Source organism: Gopherus flavomarginatus, chromosome 4 (genome assembly GCF_025201925.1).
Source record: "Gopherus flavomarginatus isolate rGopFla2 chromosome 4, rGopFla2.mat.asm, whole genome shotgun sequence".
NCBI lineage: Eukaryota > Metazoa > Chordata > Testudines > Testudinidae > Gopherus > Gopherus flavomarginatus.
Window position 1 is genome coordinate 37,525,998 of NC_066620.1, and position 26,587 is coordinate 37,552,584.

At 42.2% G+C, this 26,587-nt stretch overlaps 2 protein-coding genes across 3 annotated transcripts in view; one reads left to right on the forward strand and one right to left on the reverse strand.

Moving 5' to 3' along the window:
• The window catches only part of PIGF (phosphatidylinositol glycan anchor biosynthesis class F), a 63,741-nt gene extending 40,385 nt beyond the window's left edge, over positions 1-23,356 (forward strand). The window contains exon 7 of one of the 2 annotated variants that reach the window (XR_007774162.1): positions 23,023-23,112. Coding sequence is in view for 1 of the 2 variants with exons in the window: in XM_050951949.1 (XP_050807906.1) it covers positions 23,023-23,136 (114 nt within the window). In the remaining variant the exon portion in view is untranslated. Of the gene's footprint in view, positions 1-23,022 lie in introns of both variants that reach the window. The other variant, XM_050951949.1, reaches the window with a different exon arrangement.
• A 194-nt stretch (positions 23,357-23,550) lies between these two features.
• Positions 23,551-26,587, reverse strand: part of RHOQ (ras homolog family member Q) — a 30,873-nt gene continuing 27,836 nt past the window's right edge. The window contains exons 4-5 of the mRNA XM_050951952.1: positions 24,371-24,466; positions 23,551-23,706 (exon numbers count right to left, since the gene is read on the reverse strand). Coding sequence (XP_050807909.1) covers positions 23,551-23,706; positions 24,371-24,466 — 252 coding nt within the window. The remainder of the gene's footprint in view (positions 23,707-24,370; positions 24,467-26,587) is intronic.

The following is a 26,587-nucleotide window of genomic DNA, read 5'->3' on the forward strand; positions in this document are numbered from 1 at the left end:
TCACGGCACCAAATTGTTGGGGAAAAGACCACCACCCAGTTGATTTGGATCAGACAGCCTGAGGCATCTTTATTATTAAAAACAAGATTACAAGTATGCATATAGGAAGAGACAGCGTAATCCCATGCAAGAGATAGGCTGCTCTGCCCTTCACAAGTTTCACCAAGCTTATAAAGGTTAAAACCGCAAAACGTCATATTGATTACACAGGTTATTTGTCCTTTAATATTGCAAATCAGCAAGCTATTTTAACATATATCATGCGTTTTGGCAGTGGGTGAGCTGGTCATTCAGTAACTCCACCTTGCAGTTACCGTAAGCAGGCAATATTTGGTATACTATACTTGCCTAAAGCTGAACTGGCACCCAAGTGACCCCTTGTTCCCCTCCTAGTTCCTCTTTTGTCAGTGTTTCATACCCTGCTTTTTTCACATCTAGCTTCTCCACACCCAGTGCACACCCAGTGCCACAGTATGCAGATAAACAAGTTTCTTTGAGAACTAAACCCATGGCTTTTATCTTGCATTTATTTAGCTTGCATGGGCCTGTAAACTAATAAAGCTAAAAGCATATAATTGTTACAATATTATATGTTAAAATCACAGATGCTTATATCAATGGCAGGGCTCTGCAGCAGGGACCGACAGATTACTATTTCAATCAAGGCCCTGATACAGCATCCGACCAGTGACAGCAACCTCCCAAAAGGCTTTGGTGGCAAGACAAGATCCCATATAAACAGTTGCAAAGCTCTATCCAACGAGACCGAGGAGGGGGGTTATGTTCCCTCACAGTATCAATTACGTGGTTTCTTTGATGAGACCTTAAAATCAGTGGGCTCGATCCTGTAAAGTGTGCCTTGTTCAGGGCATCCTCATCTCCTGCTGACTTCAGTGGAGGTTGAGAATGCTTGGCACTTTGCAGGAGTAAGTATGGGGATTTTGCTTTCACTGCTTTGACATTAATTAACATTCCCCTTTCATTTTCTAAAAGTCATGTCCCAGTGCCCTAGGTCAGAATGCATCCCAGCCTAGAGACTCATGTCTCTCTCATCCTCCTGACCCAGGTTTTTCAAGGCTGCATAGTTCCCTGCCTACAACTGTGACTTTCCCAGCAATACAGAATGCCTAAGCAGGCCTGCTTTGCTTTCTCTTCAGAGGCTATAAGCAGCATAATTGCCCACAGCTGAAAGTAACCACATCGTCCTTTCTAAGCAAGCACATTTACTCTTAAGGTGAAAGTATTACAGAGAAAACATATTGAAAACAATAAAAGAACCTACATACAGGCTGCTAAACTTACCAGAGATCACCCCCAGCTCTAGCAAGGGTTCTGACACGTGATCAATCCTTCAAACTCCACTAAGGCATTTTTCTGTGGTTACAAGTTCATAGCAACTGTTAGCTCAGAATAAGCACCTCTGTGAATCATTCATTCTTTCCTTTATGCAGTTTGGGCCTTTGAGCTTGTTCTCACATAACAGATGATCAGCAGACAAAGGTCCCCTCCTCAGTGCAAAGCTTCAAAAGGCTGAATTCTTGCATTACTTGAAGGGTGTATATTATCATGCACATTTGCCTAGAGATTTCCTAGGAAATGCTGTTTAACTTTTTGTCCTAAAAGTTTGTTCTTATCTGGTACATTGTTTAAAATAATCTTCTGAAATTCATAACACTTCCCAGGGTTTACATTGACCACGTCTCCTTCCTACAGAAGTTATATACAATCCCACAACAGTATAAAAACTCGACATTCATTATACTATGGACTCCAAAGCTATTTAAACTTAATTCAGTTAGCTCTCCCAAAGATATTGCAGGAAATTGCCATATCTGTCGCAATGGGCACCAATCGATGTGGATTCAGCTCCCCACCCCAGAGAAAACTGCATTTCACTGTGTTTGCATGTTGTAGGTATAGTGTGACAGACCCAGAGCAGTGGGGTACAGGAGAGGGCAAATATATTGGTCACTGGATGAGTAGTTTTCTGTTCCCTGAGTGACCAGAGCAGGGGCTGCACTAGAGTAATCAGGAACCTGCTGGAACCAATTAAGGCAGACAAGCTGATTAGAACTCCTGTGGCCAATCAAGGCAGGCTAATCAGGGCACCTGGGTTTAAAAAGGAGCTCACTCCAGTCAGGCGAGGAGGAGCCAGAGGAGAGGAAGTGTGTGAGAAGAGCTGGGAGCAAGAGGCACAAGGAGCTGAGAGCGAGAGGGTGTGCTGCTGGAGGACTAAGGAGTACAAGCGTTATCAGACACCAGGAGGAAGGTCCTGTGATGAGGATAAAGAAGGTGTTTGGAGGAGGCCATGAGGAAGTAGCCCAGGGAGTTGTAGCTGTCATGCAGCTTTACAAGAGGCACTATAGACAGCTACAATTCACAGGGCCCTGGGCTGGAACCCGGAGTAGAGGGGGGCCCGGTTTCCCCCCAAACCTCCCAACTCTTGATCAGACACAGGAGGAGTTGATCCAGACTGTGGGGAAGATCGCAGAGGTGAGCAAATCTGCCAATAAGCGCAGAACCCTCCAAGGTAGAGGAGGAACTTTGTCACAACTGGTGTTAGTGGTGGGATCTGGTGTGCACAGCACGGCAGAAGGAGGGTGATTTAAAAAAAACAAAAGGTAGAGGGTGTTTTTTTTTTCACCACAATGGATGACTTAGTGTGGGCATTGATACAAGCTACGGCGGCCCAGCAGGAGGCTACCCGTGTCCAGGCAGCTGCCCAACAAGAGGCAGTGCGGCTGCAGCAAGAGACTAATCGCCTGCTGATGGACCAGGCTTCTCAAGACCGGGCTATGTTGCCTGAACTGGTAAACCAGGTAAAGACCCTTACAGAGCTGAACCACGGCCATGATGGGACGCAGATCATACGGGCCAGCCACTGGTCGCAGAAAATGACGCAGGAGGATGATGTAGAAGCATACCTTCTGGCCTTTGAGAGGACAGCCCTACAGGAGGCCTGGCCTCGAGATCAGTGGTCTGGCATCCTTGCCCCATTACTATGTGGGGAGGCCCAGAAGGCTTACTATGATCTGCTTGAAGAGGCTGCAGCAGACTACCCCCAGCTGAAAGAAGAGATCCTGACCAGATCTGGGGTAACGACCGCAGTGCGGGCCCAACAGTATTACGAGTGGCTGTACCAGGAAAACAAAACCCCGTGGTCCCAATTGTATGACCTCATCCATCTCGCACGAAAGTGGTTGCGAACGGAGTCCCGGAGTCCGGAAGAGATTCTAGAGGTTCTGGGCATCGACTGATATATGAGGGGACTTCTGCCAGACCTTCGTGCCTGGGTAAGCCAGAACGAACCCTCCACCTATGATGAGGTTGTTGCACTGGTAAAGAGGCGAAGGATGGCGAGGGAGCTGACCCGACCAATTAAGGAAGAGGCACCCCAGGTTAAACTAGCGGCACCAAGCCCTAGAGCTCGGGTGACTGGGCCACCAGGATGGCCCAGGTGGAAAAAGAGAGGGGCTGAAGGCCCACCAGAGGTCACAAAGAGTCGGAGCACAGAGGGAGAAGAGGATCATGATGTTAGATTGCCCAAACCAAGAGACCGGGGAATGCTTAGGGCTCCATACAGAAGTTATGCCTGCGAGGAGTGGCAACATATAGCTGCACAGTGTCCCAATGCTGAGGAGCCGATGCAGTGTAACCTGGGGAACTGGGCAGACCCATGCTCCCTAATCCATCTTTTGGGGGGGTCTCACTAACCCCACATAGGTACACCAGACCAGTGAAACTAAATGGGGTAGAGACCACAGCACTGGTTGATTCGAGGACTGCTATCATGCTTGTCTCGGGGAAGCTCGTCAAGTGTAGTCAGCTGCTGCGGGCTAAGCGTACAGGAATAACATGTGTCCATGGGACAGTTAGTTATTACCCCACCATCCCAGTAAAACTTGAGATTCAGGGGAACACTACTGAGGTAGCAGCAGGTGTGATCCCTAAACTCCCATACCCGGTGCTCATAGGGAGGGACCTCCCAGGGTTTGGAAACTTACACCCAGTAGGAGGATTGGAGGAAAAGGAGAACCCTGAAGTTAGTGAGGCATCCACAGTAGACTGTCAACCCCCAGTCTTCTCTGAAATATCCCCAGATTTATTTTCCATTCCCAGACAGGGTAGAAAGTCAAAAAGGGAAAGGAGGGCAGCTAAGGCCTTGGGAACCCGAATACTGACTCAAAGCCAGAGGGTCACTCTTGTAGGTAGGCGGACCCGAGCAGCTGAAAAGGAGGCCACCCCGGAGGGAGAAGCACCCGAGTCTGACCCCCACCCTAACGCTTCTGAACCAGTAGAGGCAACAGAGACTGGGCCCCTAGATCTTGGGAAGATTAACCCCGGGAGAGGAAGTTTTGGACGGGACCAGGCTGAAGACCCAAGGTACGACAACATTAGGAAGGAGGTGACTGAAATAGATGGGGTCTCTGTGGAAGGGAAGACCGAAGGACCAGGACCCTACTTCATAATGAAGAAGAATCTCTTATACCGGATTGCACCAGTACAGGGGCAGAAGGTACAGCAGATCCTAGTACCTCAAAAACACCAGAACGCTGTATTAAGTCTTGCTCATAGTCATCTTTTTGGAGGGCATTTGGGTGTAGAGAAGACCCTGGCACGAGTCCTACGACGGTTCTTCTGGCCCGAAGTACATGAAGAAGTGCGGAGGTACTGTGCGTCCTGCCTGGAGTGTCAGCTGCACAGTCCTCGTCCCCACCTGAGGGCACCTTTAGTAACCCTTCCCATAATAGAAGTCCCCTTTGAGCTAATAGCCATGGACTTAGTGGGACCCCTGGAGAAGATGGCTCGGGGATGACCAATATATACTTGTTGTTTTGGACTATGCTACTCACTACCCAGAAGCCGTCCGCCTGCGGACAGCAGCCTCTAAAACAATAGCCAAAGAGCTGGTGGGGATCTTTGACCGAGTGGGGCTACCAAAGGAGATATTAACAGACCAAGGAGCCCCATTTATGTTAAAGCTAATGAAGGACCTCTGTACGCTGCTCCATATACATACCGTGAGAACTTCAGTCTACTATCCGCAGACTGATGGGTTGGTAGAAAGGTTTAACCGAACCCTCAAGGCTATGATATGGAAGGTGGTAAGTCGGGACGGGAAGGATTGGGACACCCTACTACCCTATCTTATGTTTGCTATCCGGGAGGTACCTCAGGCCTCAACTGGGTTTTCCCCCTTCGAGTTATTATACGGGCGTCACCCCCGTGGCATTCTAGATATCGCCAAAGAGATCTGGGAAGAGGAACCCAATGAGGGGAGAAATATAATAGAACATATAATACAGATGCGAGATCAGATAGCCCGGGTCACCCCTATTGTATGGGAACATTTGGAAAAGGCACAGGAAGCCCAGAGAACCCATTACAATTGCCAAGCAAAAGTCTGACAGTTCCAACCAGGAGATTGGGTGATGGTGTTGGTACCCACGTCAGAAAGCAAGCTTCTGGCCCAATGGCAGGGGCCCTATGAGGTGGTTGAACCCGTGGGGGAAGTTACCTACAAGGTGCGGCAGCCAGGACGCCGAAAACAAGAACAGATTTATCACATCAATCTTCTGAAACCCTGGCATGCACAAGAGGCATGCATAACTGTCCGAAAAGACCTAACCCAGGAAAATAAGCCTTCCAAACAGTTGAGAGTGTCTCCCGACTTAACACCAGACCAGAAGATTGAGGTGTTTGAGATGATCTTCTGGAATCAAGATGTGTTCTCGACAAAACCAGGTCGAACATCACCACATATCACCACATCGTCACGAACCCTGGGACCAGAATAACGAGACCCTATCCGGTGCCAGCAGCCAAAAGGGAGGAAATAAAACCAGAAGTAAAAAAAATGCTGGAGTTGGGGATCATCGAAGTATCCCACAGTCAGTGGTCCAGGCCAGTTGTGCTGGTGCCAAAACCTGATGGCAGCACAAGGTTTTGCAATGACTTCCAGCGACTAAACGAAGTATCCCAGTTCGACGCATACCCTATACCTCGCATAGATGAGCTAGTGGACCATCTGGGGAATGCCCAATATTTGACTACCCTAGACTTGACAAAGGGGTACTGGCAGATTCCCCTTGCGGAAGACACAAAGGAAAAGACTGCGTTCTCTACACCAGAGGGTCTTTTTCAATATACTGTCCTCTCTTTTGGACTACATGGGGCCCCAGCCACTTTCCAGCGCCTCATGGACAAGCTATTACGCCCGCATAACAGTTATGCAGCTGCCTACTTGGATGATGTGATCATTCATACCCCAGACTGAGAAACCCACCTAGAGAAGGTGGAGGCAGTCCTTAATACCTTCAGGCGAGCTGGCCTTACAGCAAATCCTGCCAAGTGTGCTGTGGGGTTTACGGAGGCCAAATATCTTGGCTACATTGTGGGAAAAGGTCTGGCAAACCCCAAGTGAACAAGTTGGAGGCCATCCAAAATTCGCCCAACCACGTCGCAAGAAACAAGTCCGGGCATTCCTAGGTGTAGTAGGGTATTACTGACGATTTATCCCTCACCTTGCCACAAGGGCAAACCCCCTGACAGACCTAGTGAAAGCCCATGGACCTGATCTGGTGAGATGGTCTGATGCAGCAGAGGAAGCATTCACAGACCTATGGACTACCCTCTTCAGTAACCGCATACTGATAGCCCCTGATTTCATCAAGGAATTTATCCTGCAGACAGATGCATCGGAAGTAGGGTTAGGGGCCATTCTATCACAGATGGTCGGGGAGGAGGAACACCCAATTCTCTACCTCAGTAGGAAACTCCTTCCAAGGGAACAAAAATATGCAGTGGTGGAGAGAGAGTGCCTTGCCGTAAAATGGGCCGTGGAAGCATTGCACTACTACTTGCTCGGGCGCAGATTTGTCCTTGTGACCGACCATGCATGGATGCAGCGGAACAAGGAGAAGAACACAAGGGTGACCGGGTGGTTCTTATCCCTCCAACCTTTCCAGTTCCGTGTGCAACACAGAGCAGGGAGCCATCATGGCAATGCCGATGGCTTGTCACATGTGCACTGTCTGGCTTCCCAAACTGCCCAACCCCTTGGTATTGAGCAGGGGGGAGGGATATGTGACAGACCCAGACCAGTGGGGTACAGGAGTCTGGTAGAGGGCAAATATACTGGTCACTGGATGAGTAGTTTTCTGTTCCCTGAGTGACCAGAGGCAGGGGCTGCACTAGAGTAATCAGGAACCTGCTAGAACCAATTAAGGCAGACAGGCTGATTAGAACACCTGCAGCCAATCAAGGCAGGCTAATCAGGGCACCTGGGTTTAAAAAGGAGCTCACTCCAGTCAGGCGAGGAGGAGCCAGAGGAGAGGAAGTGCGTGAGAGGAGCTGGGAGCAAGAGGCACAAGTAGCTGAGAGTGAGAGGGTGTGCTGCTGGAGGACTAAGGAGTACAAGCGTTATCAGACACCAGGAGGAAAGGTCCTGTGGTGAGGATAAAGAAGGTGTTTGGAGGAGGCCATAGGGAAGTAGCTCAGGGAAGTATAGCTGTCATGCAGCTGTTACAAGAGGCACTATAGACAGCTACAATCCACAGGGCCCTGGGCTGGAACCCGGAGTAGAGGGCGGGCCCGGTTTCCCCCCAAATCTCCCAACTCCTGATCAGACACAGGAGGAGTTGATCTAGACTGTGGGAAAGATCACGGAGGTGAGCAAATCTGCCAATAAGCGCAGAACCCACCAAGGTAGAGGAGGAACTTTGTCACAATAGGGACAGATTTTTGCATTTCCCTGGTCTTTATGTTTACACCCATGCAAAGAGTGTATATTGCTACCAAATCAGCACTGGTATAACTAAGTTTGCATCCAACGAAGTGGGTATTCACCCACGAAAGCTCATGCTCCAAAACATCTGTTAGTCTATAAGGTGCCACAGGACTCTTTGCTAAGTTTGCAAGGTGGCGTGCAACAGAGAATCTGACCCTAACAATGTACTTTGGTCTCCTGTGGGATGAAAATTGTTGTATACTTGAAAAATACTTTATTAATACAGTATTGCACAAGATCTAGGTCAGAATAGAGACCTTACATTAGATAATATATGTCTTGAAGACTTCACTAATAAATTATATATACAACTTCACATAAGTTGTGCCATATGTCTGTATCTTATATACCAATAGTATGAGCTGAGATATAAAAAATGAATAGATTCTGATGAACAAGACACACATTAATTAGATAAGACAGATAATGTAAATAAATGTAATTCTTGATTTATACAGCTCCAAATATTGACATGTGGGAGACCCAAGTTTGGCAGCATCCTGGCAACTTTTTTGTGTGTGTGGCTAATATAGACTTGGGTCAGAATTTTCAAACATGAGTGGCTAAAGTTGGGCTTCCGAATCTATATTCAGGCATCTAAACAGGTGTTGCCAGCTATTCAGAGGTGCTGAGTGTGACAGATATTGCAACTGCATGCAGCATCTTTTGGAGAACACATTGTATTAAGGTTATAAATAATCTCTGTATTACTGTGGGCCAGGAATTGTATGCAGCTCAGGAGAGGGGGATAATGGTTGCTTTTAGCTCCTCCAGGAACTAAAACCAGTGGGGGATGATTAAAGTGAATCACTCAGGTTGTAAATACCTCTAGAGGTACCATCCCTTGGGAGGCTTACATATATTTGTTCAAACTGGGTTTTCCAGAGACTAACAGATAAAAAGGCTACATTTAAACTGACTCAGGGCCTCCTTTCTGATACAGCTTACAGACAAGTCTTTCTGTCCAAGGGAGCCCCTTCTTTGGCCTACTAGGGTCCCATAAGTATGACAAGTGATTCCGGTATGTTTAGTTTTTGTTTAAATCTATTTGTTTTTTTTATATGTTTTCTCTCCAGTGCATTTACCTTGAGAATAAATGTGCTTGCTTGGAAAGAACTATGTGGTAACTTGTAGCTGCTAGTAATGCACTGTTCATAGCCCTGAGAGAGAGAGAGCCAAGCACAGGTGCTGGCCTTTAGGTAGACTGGCTTGCCAGGGATATCATATTGTAAGGCAGGGAGCCCTGCAGTCTTGCCCTCCCCTCTTCCTCGCCCCTTTCTCAAGGGATGGGACAAGGGTCCCTGCCCAGAGACAAGTGATGACTGGAGATCTGAGACCTGACTAGGCACTCCTGGAATGGACCACAGGAAGTGTGGGGATACAGGTGCAATTATCCTAAGACTATGACACTGAATATCTGCAGTTTGTTACTGTAACTTGTCACTGGATGTCTTTGGACAGCAGTACTGTCCAGAACCTCTGCAGCGCTATGCACTGTGGCTGCACACCTCCCTGTCCCTGACACTCAGCTCCTCCTCCTGCCCTCACCTCTGGTATGTGCCTTATAGTGGAGCTTGGGACGGAGTCCACAAAAGACAACCTGAGGCATCTTCCTCCCTTCTTGTGCCAGGGGAATTCTCACATGCCCGTATCTAGGGTTTTCAGAGCTCCTTTTGTCACTCTGGCCCCTTCACCCAGCATATGGCAGCTTCAGCAGGGGTGAAAATCTCACTGAAATTTTGGGCTTAAAGTACTTGAGTATCCTTTTTAATCATCTCTTTCTGGGGACCTTATGGAGTAACCATACAGCAGGCAGCTTATCAATCCTGTAGGCCATAGATAGGAGACTGCTTGTGGGGGACAACATTTTTAAATGCTAATGTTATTTATGGTCCACTTTATAGGGGAACATGAAAGAAGCCTTTTTAATGCAAAACAGCTTGTATATTTGCATTTATCTTAAGAAATGTAGTCAAACACAAAAATGATACGGTCAGTGGGGTAGAAACCAGTCTTTATAGGCTGGTTTTTATTAACCTGGGCTTGACTTGTAGAACTTGACAAATATCAATTGAGAGATTATATGAACAGGGACTTCAAAAATACCTGGTCACCAAATTGTAAGCGATGAAAAAGGTGTCCTAGCCAAACTTTTGCAGTGTTTATAGTGGAAACATTGCCCTTAGCCCGGTCAAGCTGAGATGTTCCATGGAGGTGACGTATTGGAGTTGGACTCTGTTAGCATTCCCAGAGAGCTTATTCAAGAAACAGCATTAACATTGGTCTTTTCCTTCCTCCCACCCAATAGAGCAGTGGTTCTCAAACTTATGTAATCGCGCCCCCCTTCTTTATTTCTATAGTAGTTTATGCCCCCCGCCACACAAGTACATATACCGATAAAAACAAATCAATATGCAACTCACTAGATATTAGAATCCGTAAGGCATTGATTCAAACAGAACCAACAATCCATTGCAATAAGAGCAAAGCAAAACTGTGATTGTGGTTGATTCTTACAATTAAATATGCAAACCACATTGTAGCAAATGGATTAATGTACAGACAGTAACAACTTTGTATAATGCTATGCAAGCTTAACAGAAATCTATAAATATGCACAGCACCATCTAGAGTCAAGTACACAGTGCCATCTGAGGACCTGGTATGGCTGGAGGAATCAGCTTTGTTAGTTAATCAGTGCTATGGGTAAAATGTGCACAGTACATTTTTGGGGTTCCCCGCCTTTAAGGTTTTTAATCCCCCCCAACACATTCTGTGCCCCCTAATTTGAGAACCTCTGCAACAGAACACTGAGATCTACTGCTCAGCTGCTTGAGCTATATATGGTTCTTCAAGGCCCTCATGGAATCTTTAGGTCTGATAGACATTCCTGGGTCCTGGGCACCAGCAGTAAGAGCATTCTGAACAGGAGTATTCTCGGTGCTGCCACTGGTCACATGGGAAGCGAGAGAAAGTAATGAGATCTCCTTTCCCTGTAGCTATGAAAGAGGATGGACCCTTCACTCTCTGTCTTCACCTGAGGAGACAGGGTGGGAAGAAAAGAGGCATTGACATAGGATTGTGCTGTTGTATTGCAACGCCAGTGTTAAATCACCTTGATGCAGTGTTGTCACATATTGACACAATCCTGATGCAACATCACAACACACTTCCAGGGCAGTCTGTTGCGTCTTCATAACTGCAGTGATGAAGTAGCTCTCCAGCTGTTGAAAGCTTGAGTATTCCTGTAATACTTGTGATTGGATCTGTGTAAAATGATGATCCTTCCAGAATGGAATGAGAAGACAACCAGAAATTTCTGTCAGAACTGCTCCTCAGAATAGGCTGAGGCTCAGTGTGGCAGAGTCTAGCTTATGATGCAGCAGGTGGAAATCTTGTACTTGTTGACCCAAGCCAAAAGTAAGGTCACCACTCAAAGTAAGCCTACAACATTTCTGCTGTTATTCACTAAATTGTCCCGATAAATGAAGTGTGCTTCTGACTACACCATAAGCAGCACTATTTCCAGAATTATCTTATGTTCTCTCAATCTTTTCACGTGTATGTTGCCACATATTTACAGCATTAATGAACTGCTCAGATAATCATTACCTGTATAGTTTACTTTGGGCTCTCTTATTACCAAACCTTACATTTTGTTAATGGACTGGGTTTCTATACAAAGCAGACTTGGACATCTTCTTTTAACTATGAGAGAGATTTACACAGAAATGGTGTGATTTATAGTTAAAGTATGATTAGCATTCAAATGATAGCACATGCTCGGCTATACAGCAAACCTGGGTTTGAATGTTAAAGCAAACATGGTGACTCTCCTCATTTCCAGGATGCTGATCCACCCTCATCTAGAATCTATATAATAGGCCAATTAAGGGGTGTCTTGTTATTTTTCACAAGGTGTTCGATGGTCTATTAATGAAAATGACCTATGTATCTTTCAGTTCCATCTGATTCTGTTTCAGTACTTTCTGAATATTACAACTGTGCTCCATTCAGAACACAAACGTCCAGTTAGTTTCCAGGTATAATTTAAGATGTTGGGGATCACCTCTCTCCCAGTTTGATATCAACTCCATTACTCAAGTGAAAAGCAACATAGTTTAAGCAGAAGGGGGTTGGAAGCAAAGTGTCTTCCAGATTTGAGGAGCATTCATTGTAACTTTCCGAATTCTTCAGCAGAGCCATTATTTGCAATATGGTCTTGAAGGGCAACAAAACTCGTCTTTTTTTTCCTTTCTCAATCTTTTTAGGTGAAGTGGGAGAGTTGGTTGTTTTGGATAGTGAATGAGGTCTAATGTGGCTGGAATTAGGACAACTTCTTGTAATTTATCAGACTGTTGCATTTCTTTCTATGCTAAACTTCCTTTAATTACTAAGACAATTTCACATTACCTCTGTGCTATTGGAGCTCCTTTGCCTCAGTGTAGGAGATTAGCTATATTTAAATTCTTGTTATGAGTAAGGATTTGCATGGCTTTACACTTCTTAGAGGCTTTAGCATAAAATACATAGGTCTCTTCTAAGCTATGTTGTAGTAGTTTCTGATGCGACTGTATAGTAATCAGATGCGCAAAGGTTGAATTTATAGGGGTGATGGAAACCAATGCTTTGAAAATTGCTGTTGGCTCACAATTCTGATCAGAGGGCCACAGCCTATTCCCTAGTATCAATCTGTTAACTTCCCTGACTTATGTACAAAAGAAAGTTAATCTATGAAACCCAGAAATGTGGGCAAAACAACTTCTTTCCCCATACAAATACTTAAATTGCGGTCTTCAGCAAAGAGTGTTCTCTGTAGAGATGGCTATTTATAATGTGACATGGGCTATGAAATAAGTGATGATAAAATTAAATCAGCTAAATAAATCATTTTCCTTATAAAGATGCATCATACTAAATATCACAGTCTGTTTTCAATGATAGGTTGATGCTTAAAACCTCTTCCTCAACTAATGCACACATCTAGACTGTGTACTTCAGCTTTATTAAATTGCCATCGTTAGAGTTAGTTAATATAACAAAGAAAACCAAAGATCCAAACATACATATAAACCTGTGACCTTTATTTGCTTTGAAATTATTGGTAATGAAACACTCCTGTGAAAATTACTATACTGTGACCCTTCTACAAAAAATCATTAAATTCTGCTGACTTTAATCCTGAGAATGAACTAAATTTAATCACAAACATTACTTATTTGGCATGTCCACAGCAAGATTTGAAACACTGTTAGTACCTTTCCAGTGAACTGCATTTCAACTTGGTTGTTGCAAAAAGGTGCTAACAGATTTCCACTAGCTAGTGTAGCTAAGGCTTGTCTGTGTTATAAAATGGCTTACAGAATTATGGTCATAGATTAGGATTTGGACCAATCTTTCTTTAATGGATGTTGTAGGCTGGGCCAAACTGTACATTAATAGTAAAACATGTTTAGTCATGGTTGAGGAGAGGCATTGCAAGCTGAATTTAAGTGCTGATCTTTGGCTCTGTGACAGTCTTGGGATGAGGTAACGTCAAATCAGCTACAGACTCTAAAAGTTCAACAAGTTCGTAAATGTACTGCTCTGATTTAGGATAAGTATTAAATGGTATCTAGTGAAGTTAGAGCTGTTAAACATAAGCAGATGTACATATCAAAATAAGCTTTGTATAATTGATAGATGTGTATTTCCATTAGCTCAGGATTTAGCAAATGTTTCACCAAGTCCAAGTTCCTCTGGACTTGAGAGCCAGAAGAAGTCATCTCCAGATCTACCTCTGAAGTTCCCATCAGGCATTTTCCTCCAGAAGTGTCCCTGAGTCAAGTTGTCAGTAGGAATGGGCAGTTACTGCCATCTTTTTCCTTCTCTCGTCATTTGCATTGTTTAAATAGAAGATTCCAGTGTACTCATTTGAGTAGAGTACTCTTAGTTTTCTCTCATGGGTATGCTTCTGCAGTCAACACAGGGATGCTCTTACTGCACTAAAACACCACTTCCATCTTCCTGAGAGCCTTTCTTTAAAAGTAATTTTTAAAGTGACTGTGTTAAGCGAGTTGTTAGTCTAATTCTTTGTGGACATCTGTCCACATCAACACTGGCACCCTCATCAGCAATCTCAGTTGAAAGGCTGAGGAATGATTGACCAGAGAGGTTTCCTTCAGATATGTTGCCAGTGGCTATGTGGAGGAAGTTTGTAGTGCCATTATTTTTATGTCTTACCTGTTCAGTGGTTAAGATTTAATAAATAAAGAATAATACATATTTCTTATAGGGCTTTTCATCAGTAGATCTCAAAAGTCCTTCATAATTTTTTAGTGTATTTATCCTTACAACACCCCTGTGAAGTAAGTATCCCCATTTTACAGATGGGGAACTGAAGCATAGAAAAGCTAAGTGATTTGCCTCAAGTCAAAGGAAGTCCATGACTGAACAATTAAATCAAGATTGGATTTTTTTTAGTATTTCACCAGAATTAACTTTCTTTTTAAATACTACAAACTTTTACACACTCTGGATTCAAGTCCAGAAACCTGGACACATCACTGATCTTAGACAAACAAATTACCTCCTTTCCATGCACCACTTATGTCATCTAGACAGCAATACCAAGATTTTTAAATTAAAAAAAAAAAATACAAGTGTCTCCAAAATCTCCATTTTATTTTTCAGATTTAAATTTTGAAAAAGTATTGCATACAAGAGGCTATGCAGACTAGTGGGCCTGTCTATATATGAAAAAATACATGAAAATGCATTTTTAAAAGCATACAACATTATATTCTAAGCAATTAATCATCAGCTTCACTAACAGGAACAAAATATAGTATTAAAAATAAAATGTCAACATTCTTTCACTGTCCGAATAATTTTTCAGAATGGAAATAAAAAATAATTCATGTAAAGCACTCCCACTAGAGACAAAATATATGGTGGAAAATCATAATTGGGATCCTAATGATTAAGTGTCTTTCTATTAGATCCTCTGTTAATCAGAAATATGAAATTTAACCAACTTCTTGTGTGATTTGGTGCCTTACATTTATCTGAAAATATTGGAATCTTCTTGTAAGTGTGTAAATAGCAAGGTTATAGGCTTACAATGTTTGAGTGTAGGGCCCAATCTTGCGGTCCTAACTGAGGCAAAATTTCCATAGATGTCAGGATTGCATATCAGACCTTTATTTTGTAAATTTCATTTCTGTAAAATCCAAAGATATCTGCAATATGTTTCCCAAGATAAATCTTTCAGCACACAAGATTACCAGAATAGTAGAATAAGTGTTTGACATAGGTCACAAGATTTTTTTAAACTTAAGATTTATATGGTGCAGTATCTTTCTGAGAATTGTATTCCTTTAAGTAAACCTATCCTAAGTTTTGAAAAGATTCAAAGACTTGTGTATGCAAAATCTAGTTGCTTCTAACCCCATGATACAAGACGGTAATGTAGTGATAGTTCTAGTCAATAGGAAATAACCTCACTTTCTACAATTTGTTGAAAATACACACTTGTGTTTCAGGATACACACAATTCTTTCCATCCCAGGATTTCAAGGCATATTACAAACACTAGTTAATTACTGTGAGCTTCACAAAACCCTCCTGCAATAGGTAGGGGAAACGTTTTTACCCACTATGGAAATATCACCACTAAGGTGGAATGTGATAGCTGTTAGCACAAAGCAGCTCTACACGAGTCAAATATGGTGATGGATAGTGTAGCCTGTTGGAACAGGTAGAATTTAAATAGGCAAAATAATTATTGTAGTTGGAATTTGCCCAGACATTGAGTTAACATCTCTAGTCTAACAAAAAGCGCTGTGAGATCTTTAAAAGAATAGAGTCAGTTTAAAAATCTCACTGGTGTCCGGATTTTTTTGTACCTCTTAAAAGTAATACTTAAACCTAGAGACAAAATTTACTTCAGTATTTTTTCAGTTTATTTACTTTGTCTTTGACAGCACTTTAGGTATAGTCAGTTTATGTGGTCTTGCACAGCAACAGGAGTGAGGGAGAGAAAACATTCAAAATAAGAAAATTGGATTATAAACAACAAAAATTGGCAGGAGAAAGATTTCATACCCAAAGCCACTTTTAACTTTCTTTCAGAATTTGCTGCATTTCGAGTTATTCATTATTAGAAGGACACCATAGATGGTAGGCCCTCTGTTTTATGTTTCTCTTGAATGATGGTGTCTAGAGGAGCACAGTGCCCTTTAACACCCTAGACCATAGATTCAGTACTGATTCAAAGGGAAGAGTTCCACTTCAAGCACCAGTGTGACTTCTTGCTGCACCTAGATGTTGCTTGGAGAGCTTACCGAGCCACCTCCATGCTGAAGAGCTTGAGTGACCCAACATTTGCAGCACACGGTCGTGTGGCTACAGCCCAACACCACAGGCATGTTCTAAATGCCATACAACTAATAGTCCCAGCAACCCACACTTCACTGAGGGCTCGTTTTTACACCCTCGCCCCCCTAAAAAAACAACTTAGACCGGCACAGCTGTCTCTCTCTGAGAGACATAGCTGTGTCAACTTAACCCCCATTGTAGGCAGTGCTAGCTCAGTTCCGTCGACATAGCTACTGCTTTTTGGGGAGGCGGGTTAACTATAGTGACAGGAGAACCCTTCCCATCACTGTAGTGGAGTGTCTATACTGACGCACTACAGTGGCACAGCTGTAGTGTTTATATGGCTTGTCTACACTTGAAACACTACAGCATAGACATTACCTATGCTGATGGGAGGGTTTCTTCCATCAGTGTACGTAATCCACCTTCCCTGAGAGGCAGTAGCTAGGTTGGCTTAACTGTGTCGCTCAGGGGTTTGGATTTTTCACACCCCTGAGTAAAACAGCTGAGTCAACATAACTTTATCATGTAGACTAGGCCTAAGCATAGACATATTCTGACAGAGATTGGATTTTGAATGTGACAGTCTTGGTTTTATTATATTTTTCAACACCAAACTGTTAAACTATCAGGTCTGTTCCTGAGTTAATGTACATACCTGGTTTTACCTAGTGTAGTCTTTATCTAAGTTGACTTTATCACTGTTAGCAGCTAATAGATGATCTTGAAACAGATATTTCACTTAGAGTACATCCACCAGAACGAAAAGAGTAAGGTAAGTCAACAGGAGAGTGTCTCCCATTGACTCAGTGCAGTGTAGACACTGCAGTAAGTCGACCTAAGCTATGTTGACTCCATCTATGTGAATAACATAGCTGGAGCTGCGCAACTTAGGTCAGCTTAACCCTGTAGTGTAGACCTGCCCTTACTGTGGTTACTTCTATCATAGAAACACCAGAAAGGAGTGAAGAGACCCTCATGGTTCCTGTTTATACAGTATGACTTTTGGGTCCAGCTAGAGTTTGTGATGCTGCTTTTATTCAAGTGAATTGATTGCCATCAAGCTTGATTTAACTAACTTGACTGTAAATACTAGCCTAATGGCCCCTGGAACAACCATTTGTGGAGCATCTCGAATAAAGCTGTGTTTGTTAACTCATGTTGAGGCAATCAGTTAAGTAGCGTTAAAACTGGACCACAAACTCTAGACATACTCTAATTCAGTGATACTCAGACTGAGACTGGCAAGCCGCAAATGGCTCTTTAATGAGTCTCTTTCAGCTCTTTGCAGCGCATGATATTACTGTGATTTAATTATTAACCAATCAGGAGATTTTTAATATGTTAGCCAATTGTAGTTGATAAAATAATGCTTGGTCAGTCATTTTTTCTCTGAGAATAAATATATATGTGTATAAAAATAGTTAATGAAACAATGAATTCACACTACTGTGGCTCTTTTGGATAATGTTCACTAATTTGGCTCCTGAACCACTTAAGTCTGAGTACTACTGCTCTAATTCTTAGCTCAATACTGCTGAGCTCAAAGGGTTTCTTTATTGTGTTTCCTACCTAGTGTAAAGACTGTTTTAAAAGGATGTTGGATAGAAAAAGTGAAAAGCAGGACCCACGTGTACTTTGAGATGCAATAGGAGGTGTGGACCTTATTTTCCTTTAATAGGCATGGATTTGTTTTTTAATGGTTATATTTTCTTAATTAACATCAGTCTTTAATAATGGGAAATGGAGAACTCGCAGAGCCCATTAAACTTCTATGAATTAAAAACAACTGTTTAATAGCCATAACTGCCAAATAAAAAGTTCTCTCTTCACCACTCATCGTGTGCTGCACATACAGCATGTGACCAGACACATGGTGTAGTGAAGAAATGCATGCAAGCCCTCCTGCCCACACCAAAAAAAAAAGAAGTTAAAGCATATATTGAAATAACATTACAAGTTCAACATATAAGCCTGTAAGGCATCTTAGGTGCAAGGGGGGAAAAATCACTATGCACATTTATTCAGTCAATTTCTAACTGAAATCTATGTAATCATATTACTTACATAGCTTCCTAATTGACAGCTCTAGACTGGATCTTGTAAAATAGTATGCACAAAAATTAAAGTTATAGTTCAGGAATCAAAGAAGTGCCCTTATACAATATCTAAAGAATAGCCTTAATTTATTAAAAATTGTAAGTACCACTTACAGTAGATCACTGTGTCTGCTATTTGCATCTTTAAAAATACATCCCTGTTTTCCTAGTAGGTAGCTGCCCACTTTATATATACTACATTGAGCAACTTTAACTATAAGTGGTGCTGCTAACATTGCCTATATGCAACTCCCATTCCTTGTGATGGGAGTTACATGTTAAAGGGCAAAGTAATCATGCAGTCATGACGAGTTCCAATTTTATTATCCAAGTATATGGTTTTGCAGTGCTACTTACTTCGATGTAATCCTATAACTTGCTAAACCCTCCCTGTGCAATTCTGGGCACCCTCCTCTCTCACTGAAGACAGTGGGAGTTGACAGGTGCCCAGCACCATACAGGACTGGACCCTGGCAAAGAATCTGAATGCTTGCATGTTTTTGTGGAAGACCTAATACAAATAAGAGAATGTACTAACCAACATAACATTTTTACCCCTTGTGTGATCTTAGGCCAAATCCCCAGCTGCAGACAATGAGTATGCAGTGTAAGTCAGGTGCATGAGGGGAGCAGTGTTCGCCTTTGCTCTCCCCAAATCCTGAGGCTTCTGAGTGCAGGGCCAGATATTTAGTATAAGTCAGAGCAGCCATATGTGGGCTGCTAACAGTCCCACAGGGCCAAACCCACAAGCAGTGCACTGCAATGCGACCATACCATACAATCCAGTCTACAATATACTTAGACTCATTGTTAAGATGAAAACCTACTACTATCAGATAGTAATCTTGCATTTCTATAATGCCTTCTCATGGGGGTTTCTCAAGTCAAGTACTATCTGTTTTTTACAGGTGGTAAAGTAGAGGCACAGAGAAATTACTTGCCCAAAGTCACAGAACAAGTCAGTGGCTAGGCTAGGAATAGAATCCAGAATGCCTGTTTTGTGCTCTAACTACTGGACCATGCTCCCTCCCTTAAAATGGTGCTTTTGGTGAGTGGACGTTAGATTTTTTTTTCCAAGCAGTTTTTTCAATTCAGATTCATAATTACACACACCTTCGAATGGGCCATTTTCCACATGTATACTGTATGGAAACCAGCTGCTTTCATGGATTTTGTGGGGATGCTGGTTGATGTTTACTCTGGCATCTCAGAAGCAGGACAATTTGTGATAGTTGTCTGAAGGAAGTCATAGCTTTCCCTGTCTCTCAACCAGAAACTTTCCCCTCTCTCTGACCCAAAGTGAGGATATAGCCTACCTTCCTATTTATATGTTCCTGACCCACCCTTCGTGTGGGAACCAGTGAGGGTGTATCTCTGCAGCCCCTAACTCCTGTATAAACTAAACTGTGTACAGTCCTCTACAATTCTCTGAGGCCTAGAATGAGCTTTGAGAGGGGACTGCAATCTGCATGAGCTTAATACGTGCATATATTTTAAAAGTAGAACAAAATCTTTTATTTAACGACACAGACGTATTTACTGCTTAGATTCTATTTTGTCATGCCCCTAATGAGATAGTTGATACATGGTATGGGGAAGTGAAGGGAAGCCAACTCAAATACAGAGGGCAAATGCAGAAACCAGGGAGAATCCAGCCTGACCAGGAAAATTAATTGGATTCAAAAAGGCAAAGCAGAAAATGATTAGAACCTATGGGAATGAGGGTCCAGGAAATAATTGAGATCAGCAATACTCGGCCTTGAAGATCAGGAGAGCCCTTATGGAATCAATGAAGTTACAGTTGCTGTGTGTATTGTGTCATGAGTGTTTTTGTGAGTCATTTACGCCATGACACATCACAATTGGAGGAAGTTGCACTGTGATTGTTTTGTGGCTCCAGTTACCACAGTAGTCCATGGGAGCAGAGGCCACTTTGTCATCTCTGTAGTTTCTCAGTCCTGGGGCCAGCCAGCAGCTATTTCAACCTAGAAGAGCCTTTGGGCTCCTGTAAATTCCACTTGGCTGCAAGTCAGCTTCAAGGGCAATTCCAACTGACAAGGGTCAGAACGGTACAGAAGGGCTCTGACTATATTCTCAACCCCCCGTTTCACTCCTTATGCTGAAGGCTATGAGGAAGATGAGCACAACATAGCTAGGCTCACTCTGTACATGCTGCAGATTTTCCCCCTATGTTTGGGGAATCCACGGGAGGCCACGTAAAACTGGCTTTACAGCTCCTTTGTGCCATCAGAGCAGTGCAAAGGGACTGCAGTCAGGTTGAGCATCTGGCCCAACATCCTTCCCTTCTGTGCCACTGGAAGTGTGGCATTCCTTGTCTCTTATTGCTCCCTTCCACTTAGCTGCTAGGAAGAGAAAGAGAGAGAGTGTGAGTATGCGCTCCTAAAGGCCAAGGGAGGATTGCAGAGGTCTGTCAATGGCATAGTCTATAAACTTCTGCAGTAAACTAGCACAGATTCAAAAGGAAGCAAGGAAGAATGCCTTTGAAGTTATGAAGAAAGTGACGGCAGTATTTAAAAAAATAAAGTTATGAAGTGCTGGACAGTGATTGAGAATGCAAGAGAGTTTTTAATGTTGAGCTTTACACCAGGTTTGATGTAATTTACAATTGGACCAGGAGAAGCTATAACAATCCCCCAAAATTCCTTAAGTCATAGTAGCAGTTGAATGACCCAGTAAGAGCATGGATAGGGCAAAAAAAGAGTTGCTGTAGATTGTGAGGGATATTGATTCACAAGGGGAAAGATGAAAGATTCCAAAAGCCACCAGGAACAACATGTACTTGTGAAAAGCAGAGGAGGACCTGCATACCTGAATTCACCTAACGTAGGTAAGATTTAATAAAAGGTCACTGATCACTTAGTGAACTGGACACACAGAAAACAGCCAAGTTAATCAAGCCATTGTGAGGTATTTGACTTGGCTGAAATACAAATCGTTTCTTCTTACCACTAGTGATACTGCAAGAGGCACTTTCATACAGAAGGTAACACGTTTGTTATATCATTGCAAAGATTTTTGCTTTATAAACCTGTAAAATTCTGAAACGTATTGAAGTTGATTTCAACCTGATAATGGAAATGCAAAGATCCAATTGAAGCATGATCTTACCCAAGGCCACAAAACATACTAAACTATTTTTAAATGTAGTAATACCTTATTATGTGAAGACATCAAGACTTTATACAAAAGAGATGCAATGCCGTTCTTAATGAATGAAAATGAGCAAATCTTTGGTTTAAAGATAAAGCAGCAGTTATGACACTGTTGAATAAAATTACCAAATAGAAATGGGCCATAAATGGAAAGTGAATCAAGGTCAGTAAAGAGTACCTAAGGCATCTCATTTATAGATAGTCATCTTTGCTACACTCCTAAAGACCTCCAAATAATGCTTACAAAACTGCACACAATAAGCAAGGTGAAACAGCAGAGGACCAAAGTTCTTATTCGAGTTAAACTTCCCAGGATCAGAGGATAGGAGGGAAATACACTTCCCCAAACCAGGAGGATATAATGGACAGAATCAGAACCAGGAAAAAGCTGACTTCAGAAGGAAGAGGAGTACCATAAAGAGCAAGCACACTCTTTGCTGCTCATGAAGCACAAGCCAAGACCTGGAGCGAAAAGCTAGAAAGTGATAGTTTTAGATGCCCCATTTTCTCCTCCACCTTGAAGACAGGAGAAGAACAGTACATTGTATACTTGCCTCAAAATGGAGAAAATTGTTCCACAGACATAGTAAGGGTTGTCCTGGCAAAAGATGGAGGAATCATTATAAAAGCAATAGGAATTAAAATTTATCTTTTGTCACCAACGTAGTGAGGCTCTTCATTTGATGGGATGTTATTGGATGGTAATTAAACACTCTAATCACCACATCCTAGGCTAGATTAGGGCTTTAATTTAAATACTTTTTTGATTTCTCCCTCTCCCCCCAGGTTCAAATATGGAAAAAAAAAATCCACTCTAGTGCTTGCCCCATTACCTGAGGCACTGTGAGAATGAGTTGACCATATTGAGCCAATTCTGTCCTTGTAGCAGGAAATGAAATGAATTTCTAAGCAGTAAATCCCAGTGGGGCCTGCATTTAACTGGGCCTGCTTTTTGATTGCTGAGCTGTGTGTAAAATGTGCAGTCAGCATCCATACTTCCCCTTTGACCAGCAGTAGGAAGGAACTATGAAATGGCCCTGCCTGCTTTTCAAGTCCATGCTGGTATGTGTAGTCAACCAAACCCTGTCCCCATCTTGGTATGTAGGCTTATTTAGTAGTCTTCATTCTTTTCTGCACGCTTATCCAACAGCTTAGAAGGTCCATGGGAAGAAAGAAGGAAAAAGGTACAAGTGTATGTTGTAAAATATGCAGGGTTTGTTTGGTTTTTTTTTAAGTCTCAAAAAGAGTGCAGAAAAATTGAAGAATACTTTTTCAATAAATCTGGCCCAAACTTCAGGTAACACAAATACTTAAGTTTCTCAGACGCTTTTGTGAGTATTACACTAAGCCTGCAGGAGGCAGAAGGCTGGTTATATTTTAATGTATAGTAGTTAACTGTACGACACTTAGTGTTCATGATAAATGCATGTTGCATGATAAATGCATGTATGATTGTTATACTTTTCGCATTCTTTAGGAAAGCACGTCAAGCTTTAAAGAGAAAAAGGTTGTACCGCCTTTCAGTATTTCAACTACACTGAACTTGTGCTCAAACAATATTTTCCTTGTTTCTCTGTTTTTACTGTATGTTTTCTGCCCTCAGATCTGGCCCATTTCCTGTTCCCTCGGAGCTACCTTTGGCTACGTGGCTGGCCTCATTATTGCACCTCTGTGGATATACTGGAATCGGAAGCAGCTTACATACAAAAGCAGATAACGGGGGCAGAGAGAGAAGGTATTTCTTTGTGCAGATCCCACACAGACTGGGGAGAAATTTTTATGTGATCACAGCAAGAGACTATTGAAATATTTTCAGTGTGGTTCTGGGCCAAGCATCTCCACTTAGGGCATTATTTATATGCTATTGTTGCCAGCTCTACGCTTTTTAACCCCTGAGAGATTGTATCTTCCAGTCCAAATAAAGTATTTGTAAAAGATGGTGGCTGCTTCTTACCAGAGCTTTGTTGATTTGCTTGGTTTTGTTCCTCTGAATTTCACTGATTTCAGAGGTTAGATTCCTAAGTTTCGCTTACAGACTTCTATGATCTAACACAAGTTCTGTGTACTTATGAAATGTATCATTTACGTTTGATAGAAATTCACAGCAAGCTTGGCCATTGTCAAATGTCTCTCACGTGATCAAACAGCAATTTATGCATCTTGATCCTATTCTTTTTTTCACTGTGTGTTTCTTTGGAGTTAAAATGGCTATTATAGCTTCATCAAAAACAGTCTTCAGTCCTTTCTGTGTTAAAGCTGAACACTCCACATAGCAGCAGGCTCCTATCTGTCCAAAAAAAAAAAAAAAAAAAAAAGGATGAATTTAATAGCTACATAGGTATATATTCAGATCTAGTCATTAGCTCTTGAGGTTTTTTTGTTTTTATAAATACCCCAAAGTCTTGTTTGACCTAGAAAACCATCCCAATATGTTCCCTGTCCTGTAAAGCAAATTATTCCTTTTCTTTGTCTTTTGATGATAGTTTTGGAATTCATTTCTTTAGGTTCTGCTTCTGAAGAAAGCATGTTACAAGCAGCTTGGTTTGGGTTGACTATACAGTCCTAAACGCTTCAGCTAAAGAACAGGAAGAAAAAAAAATTGTTGCCAACTTGTAGATTCGTTTCTGAAAATGGGCTATAAATAAAAATCTAGCATCTTCCTGACATTAAAAAAAAAAAAGTGTGTTTTGTAATGATTAACGGCCTATAGGTACAACCCTCATTTTAATTAATTATCTGACTCAATCATTATTGACTTCTGTACTGAAAATATTTACACTGTTATTACAAGGGAGAAATCTAAGTGAGTCTGCTTCTTAGCAGCAGTTTTATAAAAAGCTGGTTATCTAGACTGGTAAAGTAAGTATGAAAATCGCACATAAGGAGAAAAAATGCAATCACAAATAAGTTGGGTAGGAGCAGGTTTATTTCCCCCCAAGTGTCTGATTTACCTCTTTTGCTAACTTCTGTCCCTGCTCCATAGATACAGGCTTCTCCTTCAGATCATTCAATCTTGCTAAAGTTTTTGGATCATCACGAAGATCAATCTAGTAGGAAAGATGGTAATAATATTGCATGATTACACACATGTCAAATAGAAATCATTGAGCCATATGTTCTCGGGCCTGATACAAAAACCACATGAAGATGTAGATCAGGTCCCCAATACCCAAGTATCCAAAGGAAGGGTAGGTAGGTTATTTATTCTCAGCTCTTTTTCCTTAACTTCAGTGTGACACTCCAGAATCATCAGTGAACACAGGAGGGCAGGATTAATCCAATACACATTGGGGAAATTTGAGCTGCTTCTGCTTAGACCACAATCCATGGGACTAGAACCTGGGACCGTGGACCGTAGGTCATCTGACAGTCCCATGTTGCTACTGAGAGGCCATGCAGTGCTACATCCAAGGAGCACAATGGAGATTAAGCACCTCAGGAAGTACTGCTCACAGGGTCCAGAACGACAGCACCCTGTGGCCTTCTGATTGGCTCCTGCTCAATATTTAACCCTGGAGGGTGCCCCAGGAAGTTGTCTAGGCAATCATGCAGACTTCTGGCATGCTGTGACTCCAGACCTCACCTTGTTTTCTGATCTCAGGCTGGGGTTGGAGGCCAGACTCTGAGCCTGACTCTTGCCTATTGATACCAGGTCTAGTGACTACTCCGATCCTTGCTCTCTAACTACTGCCTCATGGCCATCCTTGACAGGTGGACACCAGCCCAGCCATGACTGCTATGCCAGACTGCCTACACCCTGCTTCCCTATAAATCCAGTGCCCGTTGAAATCAAGAGAAGTCTCTCCATTAGTTTCAATGGCTACTGGTAGGACTGGTAGTTGTGGCACAGGCTTATGCTACTAATGTGGGGCCCAATCCTGCAGTGCATTCTGGGACTAGTAATCCTGTTGATTTCAGTGAGTTTCCTGGAAGAGTAATGCTTGTAAACCCAGATCCTTGCTCAACAACCTCAACTGCTTGTGAAACATGATGCATTTTGTTTTAACTGAATGAAGGTAACTCTGGAGCTGTGACACATTTTTTGGGCAAAAAACTTTTCACTGAAAAATGCAGATCCAGGTTGATGGAAACATTTTGCAAATTCATGGGGAATTCACCATATTGATTTAGTTTGGGAGGGGGGAAAAAAAAAACCTAAAAATATTCTCATAAATTTGAAACTTTTTGTTTTGACATTTTGTAAATCAGGTGTCTACAGTCTAAACAAATTTGTTTTGAAATTTACTTGATTTATTTTTTAAAAGATTTTTAAAATGTCATACTAAACATTTTGCATGACCTTGAAACAATAATTTTCTTTGACTCTTCAGTTCTCCAAAAATTTAGAAAAAAATTCATTTTAGGTCTACCCAAAATGTAGTTTTAATTTTTTCAGTATGGCCAACAAACTGAAAAATCAGTTATTCATACAAGAGTACTTAGAACACAAGAGACCCTGTTTTCCTACTATTGGATGTGAGCAAGATCATGTCTACACTACAACCATTACAGCAGCATAGTATAGATGCTTCCTACATCAACAGAAGGGGTTTTTCCATCGATGTAATTAATCCACCTCTCTGAAAGGCAGTACCTAGGTCAGTGGAAGAATCTTTCCATTGAACTTACCTGCATCTACACTGAGGGTTAGGTTGCCTAATAAGAGGGAAGGACTGAAAGAAAATAGCATAATGCCACTATATAAATCTACAACCACACCTTGAATACTGGGTGCAGTTCTGGTCGCCACCATCTCAAAAAAGATATACAGTACTAGAACTGGAAAAAGGACAGAAGGACAACACAACTGATTCAGGGTACAGAACATCTTCCATATGCAGAGAAGTTAAATACTAAGACTGTTCAGTTTGGAAAAGAGACAGCTAAGGGGGGATACGATAGAGGTCTATAAAATCATGAATGGTGTGGAGAAAAAAAGTGAATAGAAAAGTGTTATTTATTCCTTCACATAATACAAAAACCAGGAGTTACCCTATAAAATTAACAGGCAGCAGGTTTAAACTAACAAAACTACTAACTGAACTACTACTTCACACAATGCACAGTCAACCTGTGGAACTCATTACCAGGGGATGTGGTGAAGGCCAAAAGTATAACTGGGTTCAGAAAAGAATTGCCGTATATTCTCGATCATAAGCCGACACCCC